Source organism: Anopheles bellator, chromosome 2 (assembly GCF_943735745.2).
Source record: "Anopheles bellator chromosome 2, idAnoBellAS_SP24_06.2, whole genome shotgun sequence".
NCBI lineage: Eukaryota > Metazoa > Arthropoda > Insecta > Diptera > Culicidae > Anopheles > Anopheles bellator.
The window spans coordinates 59480869-59506581 of NC_071286.1; the positions used below are offsets into that span (position 1 = coordinate 59480869).

At 46.6% G+C, this 25713-nt stretch overlaps 3 protein-coding genes across 4 annotated transcripts in view; all 3 read left to right on the forward strand.

The window, feature by feature from the left end:
* Positions 1-1236, forward strand: part of LOC131212977 (venom dipeptidyl peptidase 4) — a 44819-nt gene extending 43583 nt beyond the window's left edge. The window contains exon 16 of the mRNA XM_058207080.1: positions 1186-1236. Within this exon, the coding sequence (XP_058063063.1) occupies positions 1186-1236 (51 nt within the window). The remainder of the gene's footprint in view (positions 1-1185) is intronic.
* An 8072-nt stretch (positions 1237-9308) lies between these two features.
* Positions 9309-17531, forward strand: LOC131212353 (uncharacterized). 2 transcript variants are annotated; one of them, XM_058206191.1, is made up of 9 exons: positions 9309-9451; positions 12383-12642; positions 14059-14137; positions 14227-14326; positions 14399-14473; positions 14516-14633; positions 14782-15167; positions 15249-15576; positions 15984-17531. In XM_058206191.1, the coding sequence occupies exons 2-9, from the start codon at positions 12532-12534 to the stop codon at positions 16206-16208; spliced, it is 1422 nt and encodes a 473-aa protein (XP_058062174.1). In that variant the 5' UTR covers positions 9309-9451; positions 12383-12531; the 3' UTR covers positions 16209-17531. The 2 variants fall into 2 exon arrangements, with proteins under 2 accessions (XP_058062174.1, XP_058062173.1); XM_058206190.1 differs by having other exon boundaries at positions 14399-14633.
* Positions 17532-21264: 3733 nt separating this feature from the next.
* Positions 21265-24214, forward strand: LOC131210309 (uncharacterized). Its single transcript, XM_058203537.1, has 2 exons — positions 21265-21276; positions 22262-24214. The coding sequence occupies exons 1-2, from the start codon at positions 21265-21267 to the stop codon at positions 24212-24214; spliced, it is 1965 nt and encodes a 654-aa protein (XP_058059520.1).
* Positions 24215-25713: the final 1499 nt, after the last annotated feature.

The following is a 25713-nucleotide window of genomic DNA, read 5'->3' on the forward strand; positions in this document are numbered from 1 at the left end:
AAGTCGATATATAAATTCTGCAGGGTGCGTAATCATGATAGAAGATATTGAAATGTTAAATAACTCCGCCACTTGTCAATCGATTTTGACAAATCAGCCAGATTATGAAACGTTACTCTATGCCGTACAGACAGTACAGTACGTTACAGAGCCGTAGATCAATTTACGCTAAAAGAGCGGGCTGAAATTGTAGTGCTCTATATTGAAAATTATCATTCAACTGAAACTGCTGTGAAATCTGTTTGTGCTTATTGTTGCCGAATTTTATCTGACTTCTTTACGTGAATTATGATTATGCGGCATTCTGTACCCTAAATAGATCTTGTTCATTTGCCAAAATCTACTGAAAAACGGCGGAGTTATCCAACATTTAAACATCTCCTGTCGTGATTGCGCATCCTATAGTTTATTTACTTTATATTTTCAAGAGGAAATTCCTTTGTAATTTGATTATTATAAAGGGACATCGAAACTATGATCATTTGTTGATTCATGAAACAAAATATAAAAACACGTTTCGTGCTGTTTCTTATATTGCCAAAGATCGGAAATGATCTTAAGAAAAATTACATTGCTTTTGGACTGACCTTACGATGAGTAGCTCAAACCAATCCGTCATCCGTTTCAATTATCGCGCGCCAACTCGTGACGCTTACCAAGCTACAGTTACTACGGCAGGACATTTCCTTCTTGGGCCACGTGCGGTATCGCGGCCACGCGGAACGGGCAAAGAATTTTAATACCAACACTCATTAACATTCGAAATTTGCATGACCCTGTTCGCGCATGCCGTCGCTAAACGCCCGATAAACTTTGCACGCCGACGGATCGGGCGTGCGGTCTCGTGCTTAAACTTTCCCACGCCTCTGGCAGGACCAGGGGCCCCTTTGGGGGACCGGCAAACCTAACCACGCTTCATTAATAATACTCGCCGAGCCACATTCGGCATGCCAGTTAAGTAACACCCCGAGGGCGATGGTGGTTAATCGATATCGAGCAAACATGCCTGATAAATTAAGCCATTTGCCCAGCGCGCCCTCCTAATCAACTGACATCGTAGCGTTCCCCTGCAGCCCTAACCGGAAGCGCATGGTAACCGCTTATCGAGTCACTAATCCCATCCTGTGCTTCTGTTTTTCTGTCTCCCTCTAACGCATTCTAATGGAAACGGCGAACACGCATCAGGTGCCGCAGGACGTGAAGGCCGGGCTGGGGAACGGCGGATCCAGTGATTAATATTTGCTTGATTACTTCGGTGCTACTGATTCAGCTTCAAGTTTCATGTAAAAGTTTCTCGCTCTACTCTAAAAGTTTCTCTTACTCTTCTGCGTAGCGCAAGCCGAGAGCGAAGCGTGCCAGACTCACGAAAAAGCATTTCCCCGTCGATGACGACCACGACGATGGCGGCGACGACGACCAAGACGGCGAAAGCGGTGATGGTGATGATGCTGCTGCTGATGTTGCTGCTGATGGCTGATGTGTAAATGGCGGGCAAGGATCAACTGTCTGCCACGTGCGCAAATTACGCGGCACGGCAGATAAACGCAAACGCGAGTACCGCGTCCAACAATGGCCCCGAGGGCCACTGGCGGGTGTGGCTATGTGAGCGTATGTTCGCATATCCTTCGGCTAAGCATCGCCCGCGGCATCCGCTTCCGCAAGGCATCATTCCATCGTTGCGCTTGGAGTCTGAGCCGCTGGAAGCGCTCCGGAGCTCACCGGGACCGAGTTCCGCCACGCACGCGGGAACGAGGAGAGGGGGGAAACGACAAACACAAATAGGAAACAATACGTTACACAAACTTGTAGTTGAGCCAATTTCTTCGTAGTATCTGAAGTAGGATATTTCTCACATTTGTGATGTAGCCACGGTCTGCTGCTCGGTGGAAAAGACACTCGTTTCACACCGTTCATCCACCCGATGGGGAAGAACAATAGGAAAATCATCACACACGCGCGCAGAGCGATGCAAATACACTGCAGACGGAACGCAAACAATCGCAAAAAGACAAATAGGTAAACACACGATACACACGATGAGCTCGATAATTATGCACAGCGCTTGATCGGTAACATCGTCGTTGGCACACGCCAGGCTGGCCAGGAGCCACCGGCAACACACACACAGACACACACAAACCATGGTTGTGACACATAGAAGAAAAAGCAAACAGAAGCAACAGCGAGCGGATCGCAATCGATGTGCCGATTTTAATGACACACTTCCGGGCTATGATCAGCAAGGCGGCCATCAGTTGGCCCCGCTGGAACGGAAGGACAAACGATGAAGTACTTCAATCATGCAAAACCCTCTTGAAACCTGTGAAAGGAACACTTCGCGGGAGATGGGTCGTCAGGCGCCTTGTAGTTCTCGGAACTGCGTTTCTGAGTGCTGCGCACTCAGCAAACAGTGACACCTTCGGGATGTCTCCTCGACAGAAAAAAACATCCATTAGCGAACCCTTGCGATTCCTTGTTCGAGTCGATGCCCTGTTTAAAGCTGCAAACCTGTAAATAGCCTTTGAGATAGTGACACCGACATGTCCCGATGCCCATGACTCAAGGAGCCACAAACCGGTACGCAATAATGGAGTGGTTCCGGCAACATCTGAAAGTCCTTTACTTCGCCAATCACGCATATTGGGCCATGGTTCGATGGTTGGGCAAAATCGACGGCTGATAGTGGCGAGCGAACTCCCAATCAAATTTGTAAAGTTGTCAAACTAATTCCGGTTCCTGTGCAGCCTGTTTTTGGAGAACAAATAATCAGTTCCTCAGTCCAGAATGTTTTTCGGGTGGGTATGTTACGATGAGTGGGTTAAGTGTGCTCTCTTTTCCGATTCAATTGGTTTGGGTTGTTTTAAACTTTTATTTTTATTAAAATCAAGTATTTCTAATGATGTTTTATTTACCCTTCCGTTTCTATTTAATCAGGATCGATTCACAGTGAAGACATTCGTTTTTATGCTACTATTTTGGAATTGAGGTTTATTTAAAAGTTCTAACAAAAGCACTACGTGACACCACTCATATATCAATGGTCCCACGAGAGCACCCGCTGGTCATCTGACAAGACGCAGACAATATCCTTAACATTAACTCTCTAAACTTAAATTACCTGTTGACTAGTGTAACCTCCCACGGGAGGAGGTTATCGGGCAAACTAATCAAACCTAAAATAAATATATCTCCTCTCAGCAGCATCGAGGCCCTCATTTTTCGTTCGGGCAGTTAGCACTTGGTCCCGCCCAGCAGGAGCTCCTGCGTAGGGCCATGTACCGGTCGTTTTAAATTCCATTAACACCACTACTAATGTCCCACTGGTCTACGGTCTACGATGGACACACGCTGGGCGTCCCACTCTTGAGAGCTCGATCCTTGAAGGAACGACAGCACGGACCACGGATGGGTGTAAGATTAATTTATGATTATTATTCTGCTCAATTTCATCCGTTCACAGTCTGCGGCCCGGGTTCGGGATCTGGGGCCTGCGGCAATGACGAAGGTTGTAGCTAATTTTCTGCCCGGACTCTGAGTGGGCAAATCGAAACAGATTTTGGTTCGGATTTGTTGCAAGCTTCGGGAGCAAGCGTTCCACGATACTGTGTTTCCGGATTTGTTTTTCTCATTGTTTGCTGTCTCATTTATGTAAATGTTTTCGTTATGATTGTTCATAACAACGTCTGAGCGTTTAAAATTCTAAACTTGTTGTAAAATAGTACATACTTTTTTATCAGCAACCCCCTCATTTATTTCGTAAACGTTTCGGAGTGCATCGCTTGAAAATCGGAAAAAAACGAACGAAAGCATCATAAAACCCTTCCCGTTCACGGCCATCACGGCCACGCGTACGGTTTTATGATCTGCTCTAAAATGCACACATCGCACAGGTGTCGTCGAGCGTCGGGTGAGTTTCGATGCCTTTTATTCATCCCGTTCCACTGTATGGCCGATGCCCGTTCTACTCCTTTCAACGTCACGGCCCGGTAATGATACGGCATTATCTGCCCCGGGTGGGAGGCCAAGAACAAAGCGTCAGCACCGATGCGCAAAAAGGTGTACCCCGTGCCCGCCTTCGACGACTTTCAAACTCCCGGCCCCGGTGGGTTAATGTGAAATGCAAACAAATTTCCGGCACCAGGCGCCTCCATTTTATGTATGCGCCTCCTTTTTTGTTGTGAGTTCTTCACGCGAGTCGGCAAACCGGGCCACAATCGAAAGCTGGCGAGCACTCGGAGTGCGGAGTGCGAAAAGGGACTCCTTTTCTCGGAATTGCTAAGGCCGAACGCTGTATGTTGTTTGCAACATTATTTATGCACGGCAGCATATAAAATACAGTGAGTTTTATTTCCTCGGCTAGTAGTGTAGTAAGATTACTTCTTTTATTCCGTTGGCCATTAATCACCCACCGATGATTACGATCAAACGAAAAAGGGGGCTTTCAGAAGCGTCATGACGCGTGTTCATTTTCACGAACAATGCGCCGTCAATCGCGCATTCATGCAAAGGCTCTAAGGAAGATTCTAGGCGCGTTTTGGGCCGGTCTCTAGAGAAAAGCATCGACGATTACTCATTTCGGTGACCTGCAATTTATTTGGCCTAACCTTTTTTTGCCTGTACTTTCGATTAATCTGACTACTTCACAAAAATTTTGCAGCCCAACCCTATATCATGTTGCGTGTTCCATGCTGAGGACTCCATTAAAAGCGCCAATTTGCGCCACTCTACTTTTGCACGCATATCTTGTCCTGCTGTCTGGCGAACAAAAACACAATAAAATCATGCCGAGCCGAGCCGGAAGGTCTGTCGGATCAGCATGTATCATGCTAGGGGAAGAATACAACACAACCAATACAAAGCTAAAGCCGTTTGTCCGTTAGCCGATGTTTGTTTGGCAACAACTGTTCTTTCATTGTTGGTTCAACACTGTTGCTAGCAGTTGCTGCAGGTAGAACGTTAGGATACCATAAGACCAGTAAAAGATAAAGCAAATAAATAGTAAGAGTATAAATAACACATATAGCTCTACTCGCAGAGCTTAGACTCTCCTTCAAATCCGAGTAGAGTAGCGATAGGAATAATAAATTAAGGGTCCAAACAAGGCTTGTCGAGGCGTGGCGGTTAAAATTACAAAGCGCGAAATGAACAGAACAACCAAAAACCAAAATGAAACGTAAGCGGTAAGTGATAGGTATAAGGTTCCACTGTTGAAGTAGCCAAGGTCAAGTAGTGTGGCCAATTGTTTCAAGTAATACAGAACCGGGTGGCTAGGTACATTCCAAATCTGCTTGCGTAGCTCGATGTGTCCGCACATAGTCGATTAGCGTCCTTCAGTGTTCTGGTTTGCTATTTGTCAGTGCAGCGCCGCGCAAGGCGCCGTTAGGTTCCTCTTGCGTTCTGTGAATAGTACCGTGTACCGTGTACCGTGTTTGTGCAGTAATTAGAAACCGATTCACTGATGTAACACAGTTTGAATGTAAATATCGAACGATACTCGCTGCATTTGCTAAGCATTACTATGTTACCTAAGTTACAAAGTTGCCCCCTTTTTAATGCTATTCTCGAACGTTTAACGTCACCTAGCTAAGCGATACATCCTTTGAAGGATGGTGTAACAAAACAAACTCGTAACTCTAAGGCCAGCGAGAGGGCGTTTGGAACAAAATGTCCCGAACCGTCTTCGCTTGGCTAAATTCTCGACTGTGATTGGTTCCCTGCTTCGTCCAGGAAGCGAACGAATGTCCTACCTTTCATTTTCCATCCCCAAATTCCTGGGCACGAGTGCTATTTGCCGTTTTGCACTCTTTTTTGCCATTTTGACAGTCTGCGACCACTGCTGTATAGTAAGAATTTAACCAATTACGAAAGGATCATAAGGTTACGGATTGGTTACATGATCATCAGACGATTGATAAAAGAAGACACTGCTGATAGGGGGTCGGTCGGAAAACGGACCCCATGTAGTGCTGATTTTCTCATACGTACAACAGAACAATTCTAAAAACAGTAAAACGATAAAACCAAAGACAAGCGCGTCACCGAAGAGCGATGGAGAGCGAACCAATGTGTTGAGTTTTGAACCAAATTGCTGGGCAAGCTGATAATACCACGTGGACGCTGTCTGCGGGCTATAACTTAATCACTTGAATCATTCTGTCTTCTGAAAAGTTCAAACGCTTAAAAAAAAAACTAATGCTTTGGCGTAAAGTTTTCCTCCGATCGGCGACAAGCATTTCGGTGACTTGCTCTCAAGCTTGCAGCCAACATTGGACACAAGATGGCTAGCTCGCACCGTGCGTTGTGTGCAATGCTTTTGAAAAGGAATTTGGTTTGGAACTTCTCAATTCGCACGTTTTGAATGTTTTAATAATTATTAAGGCCCAGAAAGCTTATCACAAAACAGAGGAAGCTATTTCCGATCAACAGTCACGAGTGTGACTTCTCAAAGTGACAAATAGTGTGTTGCCTTACGCGACCGCATCAAAACCCCTAATAACTCTCAAAAAAAAAACGGTAAGGTAAGCAGCAACAAAACGTAAAATGAAATAAACAAACAACGTCATAGCAATAATGGAGCTCATGATGGAAATATTTAAATCTACACTTCCGTACCATTTGCCTTTACCTTTAAGCAGAGCAGAAACGTTCTAGACAGTCTTGTTTAGGGAACGAGATTGAAACACACAGCGTTCATCCACCGGATTGGAAATTATTCGTGCATTAGAATAGCAGAGAGACGGAGAGAGAGAATGAGCTAGAGCGTTGCTACCCGAAATGGATTTATTGTAAAAGTTAAAAACGAAAAAAAATCAACTACTACAGTGAGGGACAACATGCTGGCAACTCTCGTCTCTTGATGCACGTGCACTTACGTCCTGTGGATATTCCTGAGAGTTCAGCTATCGCGAGAAGCTCATTGCATCGGTAGTGAAGCGCATATTTGTTCAAAATGCACCCTACATGGTTGGTGTAGGGTAGAACCAGTCTACAATCGTTCAGTATAGTGACTAACTTTTAAACAAACAAACGAGCATACGCTACGTGTGTATGTGTGTGTATTTGAGCTAGTGTTGTTATGCAAAAAAAAAACCAATTGATCAACTAATTACTACCAGTACCCGTTTGATTGGCCGTAGAAGAGTTTTGCCAATGAGCTAACAAATTAAAAAAATAACGAAAGAATTTACCAGAAGCGGCGAGCGATATTCCCACACTCATATCAACATAATCAACATTATTTCCGCCCAGTGTAATTATTAGTAAACCGTAATCACTCCTCACATACTCAACCGAAAAGCTCAACCGTTAGCAATGGCGGACAGTGGACGTGTACATAGGGCGACGGCGAGTGGAAAGACACATTCCTAGCGGTTGGCGAATGTTCTCGAAAAGCATGCGTTTGAATGAATCAAGCAAAGTATTACCACACTTAGCAACACTAAGAACGGAACAGATGGCTAGAGAGAGAAAGAGAGAACACAATGCAAACATATAAACATATATTTGACACGGTTTCCGTTTCAGCATAGAACGGACGCTGGGCGTTTGGGAGGCAGCGTTAATCGAAGTAGTCGAGCCAAGTTAATCACTCCCCATCAGGCGTGGAAGCTACAAATCTTGCAATCCAAATCAAACTAACATCCAATCCAAGCAACCAGCATCTCTATTTACAACAAGACCTCCCCTCCCCGCCCTCCCAATCTTCTCCTTCGATAGTGGGTCCTAAAGTCGGTTACCTTAGAGATACTCCGTTTAGATAATGAAGCCAATACTGTAAGTTATATCTTCGAAGTAAGCAAGCAATGTAAGCAAACAAATCAGAAAAATGAAATTACATCAAAGAAGTGAGAAATCAAATGGACATTATTGCGAGTTCAATAAAGAAAGATATTTTAAACTCAAGTGTGGCCCCGGTTCCAGTTTTCTTGTTCTAGCTTCGGATGATGACCATCAAGACACGTGTTTTTATGTTATTAGTGTCAGCATTTTTAACAGGAATTGTATTCCCTACTGAATCTTGGTAGGTGAAAACATCTCCATATCATCGAAAGCACTGGATATCAATTAACTAAATACAGTACTAGGCTGCTCACTAATTTCGGTGCCTCGAGAACAAAGGGCGCTGCTACGAGTCGAATTTTTTTTGTTACATTGGTACACTCTTCAAATGAATCTCTATGTAGTTTCATTTCAATCGGTCACTTATTTTTTTTATAAGCCAATTGGGCCTTTAACTAATATTTTTTGACTGAAGTATTGGATTTCAGAAAGCTGTTTGCAAAATGTGTGCCGCATTCGCTAAAAATTGAACAAAAACGCATTCGAATACAGCTTTCTTGACAACATTTAAAGCGTTTTCGATAAGATAAAGTGGATTTTATGCATTGAATCATCGCTAAAGATGAGGCTTGTGTCTATCATCATAATTCTGAATCAAAACAAAAGGCTAAGGAGTGGTGTGAACCTGGTTCTTCGGCTCCGAAATGAATTCGTGTCCAGAAATCACCCAAAACGGTGTTTGCATCAGTTTTTTGGGATGCGAATGGAATTTTGGAGGCGGGTTACTTGCAAACCGGAAAGACAATAAATTTCGATTATTGTTGTAACATTTTTAGGCTCCGAATTTGAGGCTCCGAATTTAATGAGCAGCCTAGTACATGCATGAAGAATCGTTCTTAGGTTGTGGACGGTAACGTTCTTAGTCGCGTGATAAGCAATTCTCTGAATCACAATGTGCAACGGGACCACCGGCTTATTGTGACACCGCCGCACGATTAGTCATCGGTTAGTACATCCCTAACACGATCGTTTGAGCCGCGTTTGCGCGAAAATAGCAGAATGACTGCGAGCGGAACAGTTCGCGCTCGCGAGCATCGTGAGTGAGTGACAAATAACCGCAAGAGAACGCCGAGGCCGCTGAGTGCATTCGTGATCGAGATCGAGTCGATCAATTATAGGGTAACAAATTGTCAATCAAACCTACATACGGCTCGATCCGGCGGACCTATCGGACTGGATCAATTGGTGGGTAATAAAAAATGCTAAACAAGATCCAGATCCAGAAACATGATGCGGTCTTAAAAATAAATTCAACCACAGAACGCTCGAGTCCACTCGGGGATGCTGATCGGAAGCAAGATTCCAAATTCGGCCTCGAGGAGAGACAACAAACAGTGGGTTAGAACCTGCGCCGCGATGCGTGCGCATGGCGTTCGTGCACGAGAATCGCTCACGGCGATCCGAGCAGTGAGTGTGTTGGAGAGTGAGCACGGGATGGCCCCGTGTGTGTTCCGCGCACGGACACGATGGGTTCAGTAACTCAACGACACTACTCCGACACGATACACACTCCGTCAATTCCGAAATTCCGTCACCAATCGTCTGTACGCGCCTTCGGTGGGCGGCTACCATATACGGAGGAACCTCCGGAACCGCAGCAGCAGCACTAGAGGTGCGGTCCGGTTAAAGTATTCCGTTCACGTCCGTTCTCTGCGAAGACTCCCTGACATTCTTGAGCTGATCGCCTGTGTAACAGCGATCGATCATCGTTCCGCGAGTGAAAGATGATATCACCGCACGATCGCATGCGGCAGTCATCAGACGACAGGCCAGCCGCGTGAACCGGGGTTTAGTGAACGCACGCACACCTTCATTAGGTGCACTCGCTAATCAAGCTGCTGCGCACGAAGATCCACACATGGTGCAGTTTCGTGCGAATTGCGGATCACAACTCATAAGAACCCAGAACACAATGTCAGGATCAACCAACACAGTGACCACAGGGGAGTGATGTACGAGCCCCCGTTTGGTGACTGATGTTGTGATCATCGTACGCAGGTGTTAGTGTAATGTTAGGCACTGAATCCAGATCGGTGAATTTTGCGAAGATACTGCATCGAACGCGTATCTCACAGCCCTATCTTAATTGGGCAGTAGAGTTGCAGAGAGTGCAAAATGTGTGTTATCTCGTGAACGACTGCCGCCTCCACCAATACACCAATTCCGCTTCGTGTCGGCGCTGGTATGGATTTCGCTCGTCCGTAGGCGCCGAATTTCTTCACCGAATCCTGCCGACTACTCGCCAGTGTTGACGCAAGCCAGTACCCGCCCTAAGCAGTGCTCTAATAATAACCTCACTATCGATGCTCGCTTCATCGCCAACGGCGTTTAATAGCTCCGTTCTACGGCGACACCCAACGCGTCCCATATCCGCGAAACACCTCACAGACTCTCTCTCTCTCTCTCTCTCTGTTTTGTATCCATGCATCCGAGTGCGTTTGGTTACTCACCGGGCATGTATATCGGTCGTGTTATACTTGTAATTCATCTTCAAGTACTCTGCTGCTGATCCGGTACGATGCGGTCCGGTCAGCTGCGAGCGATGATGTCATCCTCTGGATATTTGCTAGCCTCATCAACTTCTTCGCCGAGTGATGATAGGCTCCACGGAGCTGGAACCATTTCAGACCCAGCAAACTAACAGATCGTTGCTACCCCACCAATTGGGAGCTTCCTTTTTCAGTGACCGATCGAAGTCGATCTCCCTTGTTTTGACAGCCATTAAGCGGAATGGGATCTGTTTTGCGTTTGTTGTTGTTGTGCTTCCGACATCATCTGGGGGCGCTCTTTCTGAAATTCGGCATCCAGAAATAGACGAAAACAGTAGTAAACAATCCTCGCGGTGTCGGTCTTCCAGGGGTCCGGCCTTTGCATCGATGCATCGGCTCACAAAGATACCGTTGTCTTGTAACGCCGTTAACCGGAGGGCTTAATTTAATCTCCAGGTTGTAAAACATTCATGTTTAGCAGTGATAAATTTTTTTTTACTACTTTAAAGATTAATGTCACAGCTTACAAGGCATAAGTTAAAGAAAACAGTAACTACTCAATGAAGGGCGAAGATTATGCCGAGATCCTCAGAAGCAAAGTGGATCAATTTGAATCAATTTGTTGCACTATGAAACACAATGAAAATAGAACCTTAAAGGAGGTTTTTTTTTATTTTATCTTAAAGGAGCTGCCTTTACTGCTTTAATTCCTGGAAGGGAAATGTTCTAAGAGTTGCCCCACCAACTAGGCTACAGATGATTTTACAGTGGGATTATTTAAAAATTAAATTGAATAACTTTCAAAGTAAAATATCAGTTGATTCGCAATATTTGCAACATCTTATTAAAATGTTTGTTAAACAAATGTTCCATGTTTAGAGCTATAGACTTTTTAAAAACCTGTTTTACCACTCTGTCGTTCACGTGGGCCGTTGATCGACGTGCTAAGTGCGCGCTATCAGCGAGCATCAACCTGAAAAGCACACTTCATTTGCAACAATCTTGCAACACCCACCGGGGAACAGGTGAGATTGTTTACCAACCGGTCCTGGCTCCTCGAAAGCCCTTGCAAGGTAGTGACGCACCACGGTGTGCGGCCATGACGTATTTTCGCGGGCCGAGAAAAGAAACCATCAACCCGATTGAATTTAAGGTCCCCTTTGACGTTAACTTTCGCCGCCGCGTGGTGGTTTCGAAATCCTGGTTCGGGTCACAAACTTTCAAGTTCAGCCTGAAAACGCGATCTCGAATGGCGTGTTGCGGTTTTGGTGGTGAGTGACTAGTGCGAGTTTCGCCACCGGGCCGGGTTTGAGGTTATGTTTGCAAACGGCCACCACCAGCTAGGCGTGGGTGTTGGCTACGAACCAACACCAATGTAACGGCACCAGATTACGGGCCGCGGTTCGGCCAAACGAATCGCACCCGTTCTGTTCGCACATCGTCTCGGAGCCAAATGGTCGGCGGCCGCGAGACGCGGTAGAGAATATTTTTGAATAATATTTATTTCTGTTTCCGGCCGCCACCGCACGATGACGTAATCCATAGACCGGGCGGCCATAACGGAACGCGGGAACCGTGTTTGCGTTGCGACGAACGCCAATTGCCGTCAAGCTATGGATACCGTTTGGCTGCCGGGGGTCTGTATGCAAATGATCTGTCTGGTGTGTAGCAAAGGGAAGTCGGTTCACGAGCGCGCGAAAGGTGTACGATTACTTATCGCCTTACTATTTTATGCTCATTTTACATCGTGAACAAACGCACGCATCGTGCAACAACAGACACGATCGGTTTACGGCTTTGCGTGCCTCTCCGATCACTCTCCGATGCGATTCGTTTGCTTTCTTTGCTTGCCATTACTGGGAGATATCGAGAAAAAATGGTGCTGCTTATTATGCCTTCCTTATTTCTGCACAATAATTAGCGCTACTTTTTGTGCTATTATTTATAAATATTATTTAACGATTTTACTGTGAACTTCTTTTAATTTTGTTCACAAGAGGCACACAAACCTGATGAACATTTCGATATCATTACTAATGGTGGCCGATTTTCAGCATTCTCCACTCGAAATCTTCTCGAACGAAATAATGAGCCTAATATAGTTGCTGCACGATCGACAGTGTTGTGTGTGAAGCCGAATACACAGTTGCAGCGGTGGTGTGTTGCTGGCCACTAGTGCCATTCGTGAAAAAGTGCCAAAACAATGGCCGATCACAACGAAAACAGTGGCCCGAAAAAGGTGGTAAAAATCCAGGACTACATTTCGCCGGGCATTTCCCGGGAGCGAAGCTTCATTCGTACGCCAAACGTACAGGTAAAGTACTGCTCGTGGAAATGGAACTGATGAAGTGATTAAAATTGAAGACATTTTTAAATTAACCGTCCGCCGTCTGTCTGCTACTCTCTTTTCATTCCAAATTGGCAATCTATAGCAATTTTTTGAGGTAAATTTTTGGGCCGTTCCGGTTTGGGCATGATCTTCGACTGATTGGCATTTCTGTCTGTTTTGTTTTGTATTATTGTATTGTTGTATTGTATTGTATTTTGTATTGTATTATTGTAAATTATTATCAATTGTGCCACATTGTGCCATTGTGTACTACTGAGTACTAGATTAACAAGTTCAACATTTATAGTCTTAAGACAAAGTAACATTTGCTTCATAACATAACCAATTATACCATCGCCGAACGCAGTGCATCAACGCTTTAATGTTTTTTTAAATGGTACTGAAACTATTCAATTAGTTTGTTCAAAAGTATTTTGAGACAGGGGAAAATTATTTTGTATAATAATTGTCACATCTGCCATCTCTTTCGAAATGTTCGACCATGTTACTGTTTAATTTTTGTATTTGTGTAGTTAATGTGGTTTACCAGCTTTTGCGTTCGTTTCACCAGTTGCGTATAGAGTTAATGTTAGTTCTAGTTTTAAATTATCCCAAATTGTCAATTGTAATTTACGCTACGTTGCACCGTTTTTTTATATTAAATAAACAATAATTCCCTACAATATATGTCTAAGCATAACACAGTAAATACAATTAGTTGTACGTTCAAACAAAAGATGGTAAAATTAAAAATTTAAATATTGTCATTTCAAAATAAATGATTCGTGTATACTATTAACTGCTGCCTGTGGCTACCACTCGAGGCATGTCAAACATAATTAAATAACATCTTTCCTACCGTGCTCTGATTTTTGTAGCTTAGATCATTCAACCGTATTTTCATTGCAAATTGATCGATGTTGGGCATTGATCATTTCAATAGCGTTAAAATGTTCATCGTACATAGAAAATTACAAGACAAAGTAAATTCTCTTACCATTTAATACTAACTGTTAGATGTCCATTAGACTATTTGGCTACAGTTTACAAAATTGAAAATATCAATAAAACAGTCTTCCATCCCGTTTGAATATTTTTTTGGGGCAATATCATAAGAAATTAGCTAAAAGCTCCAATTTACATATTTTCGTAAAACTGTGCTCGTAAAACTACCACTTTAACATGCCTTCGATTAACGCAATAAATTAGAACTAAACGATAGTAGGAAAGTAGTCTATTTAATAAATCTACATATTACAATCACCACCGACTAATCTGTTTGCTGCCATAATTTTTCTCATTTCACTGGAACAAACCTACATTGCTTGTTGTTCAATTTTGACTTCGGCGCATTGTGACCTTCAACTAATTGGCATTGTTTATCCCTTGCACCGACGGCAGAACAACAACAGCAACAAACGACGCAGTTTGGCGTTCTCCCAAAGTCAAGCCCATCAGCACGCTCAGCAACAGCTCCGTGGTGAGTGCTCCAGCTTCGTGTGACACGAAACAGGACGATACGCGTGTCCAAATGTAAGCGGAAATAACTTCCAATTTTCTGTCCGCCAGATGGAATGCACAACGTCAACAAGCTGAACGTGCACGCCCAGGAGTTTCAGATGCACAACCTACCCCTGAACGATCATCGCTTTCCACTGCAGAGCTCTAGGTGAGGGAGGGTAGGGCGGCTTTTCCGAAGGGGTTGTTGACTCGCTGTCTCTTTCTCGCTCGTTCGGCGCAGATCGTTGAACATCTACAGCGGTGCGCTGCAGCACTCGAAGTCGAACGTCGGCATGCCGTTGGGAATGCACGGGCGGCAGCATCACCCGCTGCACCTCGGCTCCATCGGCAGCCCGGTGCAGCGGGGCTCCCTCATGATGCCCCCGTCCCACTCGCCGCTGCATCACGTCGGGGTGCAGATGCAACCGTCCCATATGCCCCTCGTGAACTCGCCGTCGAGCAGCAACATCCTTCACGTGAGTGTCACTCGCGCTTGCTCGATCGATGATCATGTGCTTCGTGTTGCCATATCTCAACCCGCTTACTGTAAATGTGTTACTCTATCTCGTCTCTCGTCTGTGCTTCCATCTCTCTCTCTCTCTCCCTCTCTCCGACGCCGATCAGTCTAGCGGACCGCGCGTCAAGTTCGCACCGGAACCAATGGTTCACTCGGCACACGCAAACAGTAACGCAAGCTACCACAGCAACAACAGCAACTCCCCACACAACACCATCACCAGCAACAACAGTAACAACAACAGCGACAGTAACAACCAACTGAATGTTGCACCATTGCAGCGCTCCAAGTCGCTCTCGTCGGCGGACACGCTGGCCCGCGGGCTGGCCAGTCTCGGGCTGGGCATCGGAGCGGAAGCCAGCGATGTGGGCATGTTTGCGCCGGAAGTCCAGACGGCCATCAACAATGCGATCGACGATCCGAATCAGCTCAATGCGCGCTGTCTGATGGATCTGGCCGCCCAGCTGTTGCACCGTGCCGTCGAAGGACGCCGGTAATGTCGCCGTCAACGGGTCGCACGGATCCCGAACCCGACCTGACTGGCCTCTCGCCTGTTCCGTGTATGTCGTTCCAGATACTCGCTTCCGATATCGCGCCTGTGCATTTCGATCATCGCCAAGGAGAAGAAGGAGACGTTCCTGGAGGCACTGCTCAACACCTGCCGCCAGTGGTATCAAGAGCGGGACAAGGTGCTCGGACCCGTGCAGAACTCCAAGAACCCGTCCCGGCCCCGGTTCACCTCGTTCATGGCGTTCCTGACGGAGATGTTCTGCCAGTTGAAGCGCCGGCAGCTGCAGTTGCGCACCGAGTGCGACGGAGTTCCGCCACCGCTGGTGCTGCTCACGGTGCTCGGCAAATGCTGCGAGGACTGCGTGCGGCCACCGGTGCGCTCACTGTCGGAGGTTAGCATCCGGTCCTATGAGCATGAAATTGTGCCGATCGGAAAATTATCAAGAGACCATAGCTTAAGAATTCCATGCTGATTCCTTGCACCCTTTTAACCCCAATAATTTCATAAGGAAGTCGTTAGTTCAATTACATGTATAGATAACAGTTTTTGTAACCTACAGTATGAATCCTTAATTGTATTTTTGATTTGTATAAGGTTCTCCTATTTTATTACGAACTCTTAGTTAGTTGAAAAATTCGACGACTTCGGACTTTCAGAACGGAACACAATTTTGTTTCCAACCAATTATAAAATGGTACCAAATTTATGGGACTCAATATGGCAGTTTGTTGATTTTGACTTGGTCCCATCGTTCCAATTAAGGAAAAAATTAATAGACAATCACTCTCGTCGTTGCAGATTGAATGTTTGTTCTTCGTGCTGACCTGCATTGGACGGGACCTACAAATGCATCTTCCGCAGCAGCTTGAATCACTGTTGACCGGGGTGCGCGATGCGTTCCTCAATTCGGCCGCCTCCGCTCCGGCCATCCGGCGCACGTTGCTTCAACTGATCGAGCTTCAAGCATCGCACTGGCAGCTGCCCGGCAACACCGTGCTGTACTACTATCCTTCCTCCAAGTAGTTGGCTGGACAGAGGGGATCCGCGGCTCGCAGTTGAAAGTGGGACATTGATTTTGATGGACTGCAAGTCTGGTACCGCCACCGAAGGACCTGAACAACACGACGGCGTGCCCAGCGTCGCGCGCACATTACACTTTTTTACCGAAACGCTCACGAAGCTGCAGATTGGCGGTTGTTCAAACCCAACGAAGCGATCAGACTACATTCCATCAAGCTCCTTTTGAAACCTGGTTTTGAGAAGCTGAATCTGAATGGCAAAGGCCAACGACGAGCCCATAATTGGACAGCCAAACCAATCTAAACGACGACGAGGGACGATCCCTTCTTGGATAACGCACACAGTGCGAAGTTTGTAGTACTTCCCCCTGGCCGTGAAGTTATTCGTTTATTTGCCAGACACTAATCTTCCGTAACTTTCTTCGTTCTTTGTTAATTTTTTTGACGATATCTCGCACACAATCGTTCTCCTTTTTCTGTATCACCCCAGGTGCACGCGAACGACGAACGTTAATCCTTTTTAATCAAACAACCCCCTTACGAAACGATTGATTACGAACCTCCTGTAGAAGCGATAGAAGCGGCACCCAATGCAATGACAAGCGCCCAGCCCAGTAGGTACGAAGCATACATTAACCGGGCTTGCAGCAGGTTGGTCGTAACAGTAAGAAGCGAGTGCCATCGGCCGATTCCATCGGCCACAGTGAACGCACATTAGATAATCGCGATAGCGATCAACTTTGTGGAAATGAAAAACAAGAAACCAAGAGAGAAAACAAGAAAAAAAGGTTTAGAAACACATAATCCTAGTCACTTGTCGTACAACAAGAAAAGAAGTAAGTTGCCGTTCGAAGCGAGGCGCAGGTAATATCATCATTAGGCGATTTCCTCGCCCAGACTGAAGTAAAGGTACCGCACGGAATGTTGGGCGTAAATCCTCGACGCGCCCGTCACATCGGACAATCGTGTGGAATAAATTATTTACGCTGCAAAAGAACCGCCTGTTGCATGTTTCAAAGAAATTAGATTTTCTGTTTTGATTTCAAATATACCCCTGCTTATGAGGTAGGATGTGAGCCGCACGGAAGTAGAGATCAATCATCGTTGATCGTACCTTTTATATCGAGAAAGTGAACATGTGGCTCTACAATGAAGAAGCAAGTAAAGCTGAGCCAGTAGTTGATAAAAACGTTTGTGTATTTTTTGCTGTTCGTTGTTGGTATGAAGGTATTGAGAAACGAGTGTCGGAGACCGAAAATCGAAGGATTTGGACCGATCGATGCAACGTATTAACCGCCGTAGTATCATTGTTGACTTGTTTATTTATTTTAACCGGTAATCTTAGAAAAAACTAAAACAGTCACAACTACAGCATGAAAGAATTGGTTTAAGGGACAAATTTAAGAGGAAAAGCAATGAGAAATCGTTTAAATACGACGACGACGATGAAAGACGACCGCCCAGCAACGCTGAGTTCTTGGTCAAGACAGAGAGCAGAACTTTGATTTGGAGAAAAAAGTGAATTGATAAGCCTTTCCAATTTCATTTCTGCTCTCGTTTAATCATTTAATTGTCTGAACGAAATTGTAAGAGAATTTCAAAAACGTTTTTTTTAGGGGCCTCTGGTGCTGTTTTGTGACCTCGCGGAACATTTCAGAAGGACCAACTTTCGTTATAATTTCTCAAAACAATTGTTGCTTCTACCAATGCTGGGTTTTAATTTTAAAAATGGGTCCAACAGGAATTGGCACACTCCGAAGCATCAATATTCGGGGAAACGAATCGAGTACGAGTACAATAAAAATGCCAATTGGCAGTAAAAGTTTAAATTAAATAAATTCGTGGGAAAGTGTTTAACCTAATGTCGGTTCCACGAAAAGACGGATGTTCAATATTAGTTAAAATAATTAGTCATTGTGTTGCAAACGTGCACGATGTGCGCTTAAAAAACTATAATGAATCCAAACTCATCGGAACAGGAAGTAGGAAAAAAAATGGGGAGAAAAACGGACCGGATCGCATTAACGAAATTGACGGAAGCGGCGAACGGGGTCCTCATTAAGGGCTCCCTGCGGATGGCAGCAAATAAAGTAACCTAACCGAACCGAACCACATACGCACATTGCCATCGTGAAGAAGAAACACCAATTGTAGTCTCGGGAACTGGGCACGGGGTTGCGTAACAGCGCGCCTATTGCGCCGGCAGCTTAAATACTGCGAATGCGATAAGATTGTGTCATGGGTGCCGAAGCATCGTGGACGCGGAAAAGCGGAAAATATCCCACCGATCGGTCCACACGCAACACGCGGTCCCGGCCCGATGTCGATGCGTTGCGATGGGCGTCCGTCTTCCTAGGCACCCACGTGGTGCATCTTGAGATGGACTGCTGCGCTCGGTGCAGATGCATAATTGCAAACGGGAAGTGCAGCGCGGTGATGGATAAACATGGTGATTACACACGGTGGGTGCACACCACACCACGTAACATAAACACATTCACTGGACCATTGTGGCGTTTCAGTTATTGTTTGCCGGGTTCGTTTTCGTTTGCCACCACCTTTCTGCAGTTCTGCCAACTGCCAGTTCTCTGGGGTTTTCTTTTCCAACTTCTCTGCCAAGCGGTTCAGCTCAGCGGCGTTAATTGAAGCTTTTACATTAACATTACAGTGCATCAATTGCGCAAAAAAAACCTAACTTCCTCTCTTGGGATGGCTCAATTTTTTTGTGATTTACACTTTTGTTTCGATTTACCCCTTGGTCGGATTGGTGGAGAGAAAATCATGAGTGATCTACAAAATAGAAAGGTTTATGTCTTTCGCTTCTCATTTGTATCATTTGAATAATGACGTCCGTTGAGTATCTCGTTAATTATTGGATTAATTTCCAGCTGTCGCGTAAGTGAAATGTAATATACTTAAAGACCGGAGTATTTGACTGCTCTTTTACAACAAACCATAACCTAATCGGGTTGTGCGTCAAAATGTAACACCCGTTTCGAGGCAATTAGCCGATGGCCTTACTACCGACCGACGCACCATACTTCGAATAGTCATTCCAAGCCACGGCACCAGAGAAGGAAGAGTCCAACCCCAGAGAGCCTTCGAGGTTTGTAGAAAATTCACGAAGCACCCTCTCCAGTGGAGCCGTCCGACCCATTGTCCTAAAACGCCATACCCAACGGGAGGCGGGCGAGCGATTTTCCTGCCGCCCCTGCTGGAAGAAGAAGGAAATGCCACAGACCCATAGACGGCGGGACAATCATTTTATTTCCAAGGGCCCTTTTTTCCGGGGCTGGTGTGGGCAGTTTCAATTTTTAACACCTTCGCCACACCGTTGGCCGGGGAAACGATTAGTGCCAAGCCGTGCTCTGGCGCGTTTTCGCGCCAGCGATCGGTGGCGAAGGTTTATCGAACTCAGCCGTTCCTCGAGCCGTTCGGACACGCGCGCACCACGCGGGCCACGAGTCCGTTAGTTTATGCTAAATGGCGCGTCAAGCATGCCGACAGCAGCAGGACGGACCGTTCGGAGCCCCGTTTCGACTGCCCCGCGTGTCACGGAATCGAAGGCGCTGGAGGCACTCCGTGCAGAAAAGTTCACTGCGAAAACAAAAAAATGCACCATTCAACCGGAACGGACGCTGGCGGTGGTCAATTTCGGTGGCAGTTCGGCCTCAGGAGAAGCACCCGAAGATAGTTTCATTTTCATTTCGAGCGCTACGAACGAGAGAGCCTTTTAGTTAATTGGTTCACGAACACGATCCCTTTTCTTTTCATGCTTTCCATCTTTTTTCTGATAATTTCTACAAAGTTCGATGCCGCAAATTGATTGAAAAAAGGAAGAAAATTTATTTCAGGATAATCAACATTAGCATGATCCTTCTATTTTAGCTAGACATCTTTTTTAGACTCGATGGAAATGATCTACTTTCTAGATCATCCTCATCGATCAATCGATGTGAATGAGATATGTTATACTATACGAATTGCTGTTGATGATACTCCCCGCGGAAAATATATTAAACGAAGATCGATACAAATAATGATCCTGATCTTCAATCAAGAAGATGAAATATATTAAAAAGCTGTTCGTACCTTAATTGAATGTCTTGAGTGCAGCAGTAACAATGAAGTTGGAGACGTAACAATCAAATAAAGACGCGAGCCAAGGAACAGAAGGAACAACGCAACGCCGATTGGTTCTTCGAAACGGCAACGGAGTTCAGCACTGACAAGCAGATTGCAGGAATGACCAACGATGACCACCGAAGGCCCATTTGAGGGCTAACGATTTGCGTGCGGACTATCCGCATATTTCCAGGCTTACGATGGCGGCAGCAATTCATCACTTTTTTCACCGTCCCTGGCCCCGGGCCCAGCCGTCGCCCAGTTTTCCGCCCTCGTCTTTGCCGGCTTGTTGGAAATGTTTCGTACGTTTGTAGTTTCGTGCATTTCCTTTTTTCAGCAACCGTCCCGGCCCCCGTCCCACCGTGCCTTTGAGTCTGCGGGTTTGTATGTATGCTGATCGACGACTGCCAACGAAAACAAAAGAAAGTGAGCTTTTCGTGTGAAGCGTCGCTCCCGTGCCAGTGGCCATGTTCCAACAACCCGGTGTGCCGACGGTGGAAAACGGAAAAGAAAAGCGAAAGTACAACCGCCACACGATCGCATCACGAAAAGGGCCGCGTGTGGCGTGCAGCGCCTCTTCCTTGGGCGCGTTTAATTGGCGCTGAAAATCGGCGCAAGAGCGTGATGGCAACAGGAGCGTGATGTGGCCGCACCGCGCCCCAAGCCACGGCGGAAAACATTGCCCTAGACGATGGCAACGGCGGCGACGGCGGCAACGACGATCCCGGACACGTACCGTACGCCGAGCTGGGCCGCGCGAATACCGTGCCGCCGACCGCGAAGGAAAGAGCGAGTCTCCCCACCAACAACGGCTTCCCCCGGACGCCGTCTCTGGACACGCTCCGGTTGCTTAATTAAAATATAAAAACCCTTGCGCCAGCGGAACGGTTAACCAGTAAACTTTGTACGCTCCGTCCATCAATAGGTGTATCGAAATGAAGTTTACGGTAAGGATTACTGCTGCCAGCCCATGGCCCCAAGGATTATTTGTGGCGAGAAAGAAAGTGTGCTTGGTGTGATCGCGGTGTGATTGCCCGCAATATGGACTTATGGTGAAGAAAAAGATAAACGTTTTGGTGATCTTGTGTCTGGTCAAGTGAATGTGTCTCCTGAGTAGGTTGCCTATTGAACTTTATGTGGACGGTGGAAGTGAAGAAACAGCAAGGCCCAGCAAGGACATGATCGCAGTTTCGTGACGCGGAATATCGTTCTGCTGATGCTTGGTGACAAGTTTTGTGCCATTTTCGAATCATCCAAAGCAACGATGAGAAAAACGTGGAGAACTTCTTTGGGTTTTGTGAAAATAGAGATAAAATATACCTCATAAACAGACATAGGCATTAGACAAATAGAACATTGACTGATACGAACGTTACTAGTGTCTATTCGAATGGCTTGAGCAGTTGGCATGATCTATTTTTTATAATTAGCTCTTAAAAGACCAAACGACCTCAACGAACGAAATACTAAAAGGGTCCACATAACAAAGGATAACATGTGGTGGATTTTCGTGGTTAAAACAACCAAAGTTCTGAACAATGAAAGAAGCTTGGTTTCTAATACTTTTACATTGCGACAGAAGTTGCTAAATATCTTTGGACATTCTTTACCACTAGAGACCAGACGAGAACTAGAGAAGACGAGAATCGTAGTATAGTTAAATTAAGGGCTGTATGAGACACAAAAACAATTTTGAGTATTGTTATACTTTTCATTTCTTAAGCATATGACCATTATACGAACTATCTTCATCAGTCTCTCACAAACCTGATCGCATGGTCCCTTCCCATGAGCAATCTCAAAAGCGAATTCTTTATTTGAAGTAGCAAAGATAATACAAGATATTGCCAAGCTGCCAAGGGTCTGAAACTACGATTTCTGCACCACAAGTGATGCATTCTTTCTGGTTCTACTCCTATTCCGTACGTCCAGATACTGGTGGCATCGGTGGCTGTCGTCATCTCGGCAGCACTGGCGCTGGACTTCGAAAGTCGAAAGTTGCAACCGGGCGCCGATGGCAACGGGGCCAATCTGCTGTCGGAGCTGGAGCAAACACCGGCCGAGGACCGCCAGTGGCAGGCGGTGAAGAAGCACGAGAAGCGTCAGACGGGCAAAAAGATTCACATCTTCCTCGGCAAGCCAAAGGGCAAAAAGTCGAAGAAGCACAGCGCGGCCTCCGACGGCGAACCGGAAACGCAGACGCGCAAAACGCCCGAGCTGACGACGCGCTCCGACAAGGGCGTGATCGATACGACCTCGGACGCACCGGATGCGGCCGTGGGCGAGAGTCAGCACTACGAGGTGGGCGAGCACAATATTGTGAAGGAGAAGATCAAGATCAAGCACCACCACCACCATCACCACCACAACCACGTGAAGACGGTGGTCAAGAAGGAGCCGTATCCGGTCGAAAAGGTGGTCCAGGTACCGGTCGAAAAGATCGTCCACGTGCCCAAGCCCTACCCGGTGGAAAAGGTCGTCGAAAAGGTGGTTCACGTGCCGGTCGAGAAGATTGTGCATGTCCCCAAACCGTACCCCGTCGAGAAGATCGTCGAAAAGGTTGTCCACGTCCCGAAGCCGTATCCGGTCGAGAAGATCGTTGAAAAGCCCATTCACGTGCCGAAACCGTACCCAGTGGAGGTCAAAGTTCCGTATCCGGTCGAAAAGATCGTACACGTCGACAAACCGTATCCGGTGGAGAAGATCGTCGAGAAAATTGTCCACGTCCCGAAGCCATATCCGGTGTACAAGCAGGTCCAGGTGCCGTACGAGGTGAAAGTGCCGTACGAAGTCCCAAAGCCCGTGCCCTATCCGGTGGAGAAGAAGGTCCCGTATCCCGTGGAGGTCAAGGTACCGGTCGAAGTGGAAAAGAAAGTTCCGGTTCCGGTAAAGGTAGAGGTCGAAAAGAAAGTTCCATATCCGGTGAAGGTTTACATTCCGCAGCCGTATCCGGTGGAGAAGAAGGTTCCGTACCCGGTGCCAGTGAAATCGGCCTCGTTCCCGTTCCCATTCGACAAAGACATCTCGAGCTACTCCAACACCCGATTCCACTCGTTCGATTCGCAGCAGCACGAAGAGCTAGCCGGATCGGAGGACAACTACCGTCGCACCGCCAAGACTGGCTACAAGAAGGGCAAGGGTAAGAAGTCGAAGAAAACCGATCAGCAACAGCACCAACAACAGCAGCAGCAGCAGCAGCAACACTCATCGAGTGCTCCGGTCACGGAGGACAACAGCGAAGGACAGACGGGTATGGGAGCGTCCTACTCGGCGGTCAACAACGGCGGGGACCACGGAGCACACTACACCCAGACGACGATCTACCACAGCGGGCCCGGATATCAGTCCCAACAGCAGCAACAGCAGCAGCAGCAATCCCTTCAACAACAGCACCAAGATCAGCTACAGCAGCAGTACCAACAACAGCAGCTGCAACTACAGCAGCAGCAACAGCAACAACAGTATGGAAACCAAGATCAGACCACCTTCTTTAACCAGCAGCTGATCCACTACGGCCAGCAGCCCAAGTACGGGCCATCCACGTTCCCTAGCCAGTCGTCCCAAGGTGACGACTTCGGCGGTTCTCTGCCACAGTCATCCGGACAGGACGCCCACCAGTACGGGCAGTACACTAGCTCCGACCACTACGGTTCCGGATCGAACCACCAGGAGGTGATCGTAACACCTCCGACCGGTGGTGCCGGCTCCGCCATCGCACATACCACCGGCTTCGGACACCAGCAGCCCTCCTACGGTCTCACCGCCCCATCGAATCCTGGCGGTGGTTTCGCGCTAGACTCGCAACCACAACCCTTCCAGCTGGTCCAGCTGGCACCGTTCCAGTACCAGACGCCCACCGGGTTCTCGCTGCCAACGGCCAGATAGGTGGGGAGGCCCCCTTTCCCAGACCCGGCCTGTGAGACTGACACCAAAGAGTATCCGCACTGACCCGAAAACGGAACCGAAGCACACCGCCCATTGCTTCGAGACGGTGAGACGGTTGGAACTGGGCAGCCGAGCGCGCTCGTAAGCGATTGTTTGTTTTTCGTTTTTTGATTTAAATAACCATTACTTTATTACCGCCAAACCGTTTGCCTGCCGTCAACCACAAACCACGGCTCAGTGCTGGGGCTGGAAGTCTATTTTTGTGAAATAGTTTCCCGCTACCCGTGAATCGTACCTCTTCCATCGCGCACGCTCAACGAATCCCGGATCGTGGATCGGGGTGTGGGCCCAGTCCATCCAGAGGGACCCTGCCCCCTGTGGACCGACCCCACGCTGCCTGCCGAAGGCTAGAGCACATAGTGTGTTAACGCTAATCTCTGATGGTGCCTCTCTGGTGTCTGTGGCATAGAGCTAGCCGAAGGTAGTTCACCGTCCACCGTTGCCAGAGGTACTCTGTACAAGGTTTCGAAATTCGTGTCATTGGATTTGAACCGTTATTATTGTACATAGGATTCTTCCTTCTGTTGAAGATACGCTGTACGCTGCGCCGTAGAACGCTGCTATTGTTGCGAAAATAAAATTAAATAGCTAAATGTCACACGAAAGATTAAAAGGTTGATTTCTGTCGGCGCTACAGGTAAGTTTGTCTTTAGTTTAACAGGAAAGTGGTAGCGCTCAACAACTCTAACCGAGGGATCACTTGAAGACCCGCTGCTCCCGTGACCCTTCCACTAGAGTCAAATGCAAGCTGTACTTTCAAGGAACTATCATTCGAAGCATCCGAAATCCAACGTATTATGGCAGACGGTAACCAGAGGCGACTTTGTAGGCCAACACAATGAGTGAGGGAAGGTGAAGGGAGGCAGATCTGCCAAAGGAAAAATAAAAAGAAAAGGAAACCGAATGAGAAACCATGGAATGCACTTTTCCGGTTATGTGTGTCGAAGGAAGGGATCAGTTTATTATCGGAGGCGATAAATATACCATACAAAAATATTGTTTCTTATCTCTCGAAAAGGGGTTTTCACAGACTGTAATCGTTTTTCGACAAACGAGGCAAATCGTAAAAAAGGCGTACTACCACCCACCTATGTGCGGGTGTGCCGAAGAGTCTTTCCTTTCGTCAAGTTCGTCAAAACAATCAATTTTGTTGGCATTGATTCGGTTTCGTAACACAACTAATGTATACCACAAAAACCAATGGATGCCGTTGGCCCACGATCTATCACGATTTCGTTGTGAGCACAGATCTTGTTCAGTACGGACAATGAAAGACAATACTAATAATAATGTAACTGCCACTACTTGCCACACACAAAAACACTGTACGCTCCTCTACCTTACCACCCTGTTGGCAACTGTCTGAAACCTATTGCAGTACTGGCGTAAAACTGTATCCTTTTCAGCAAACTAACCAATAATGCGCCGCCAGAATATCT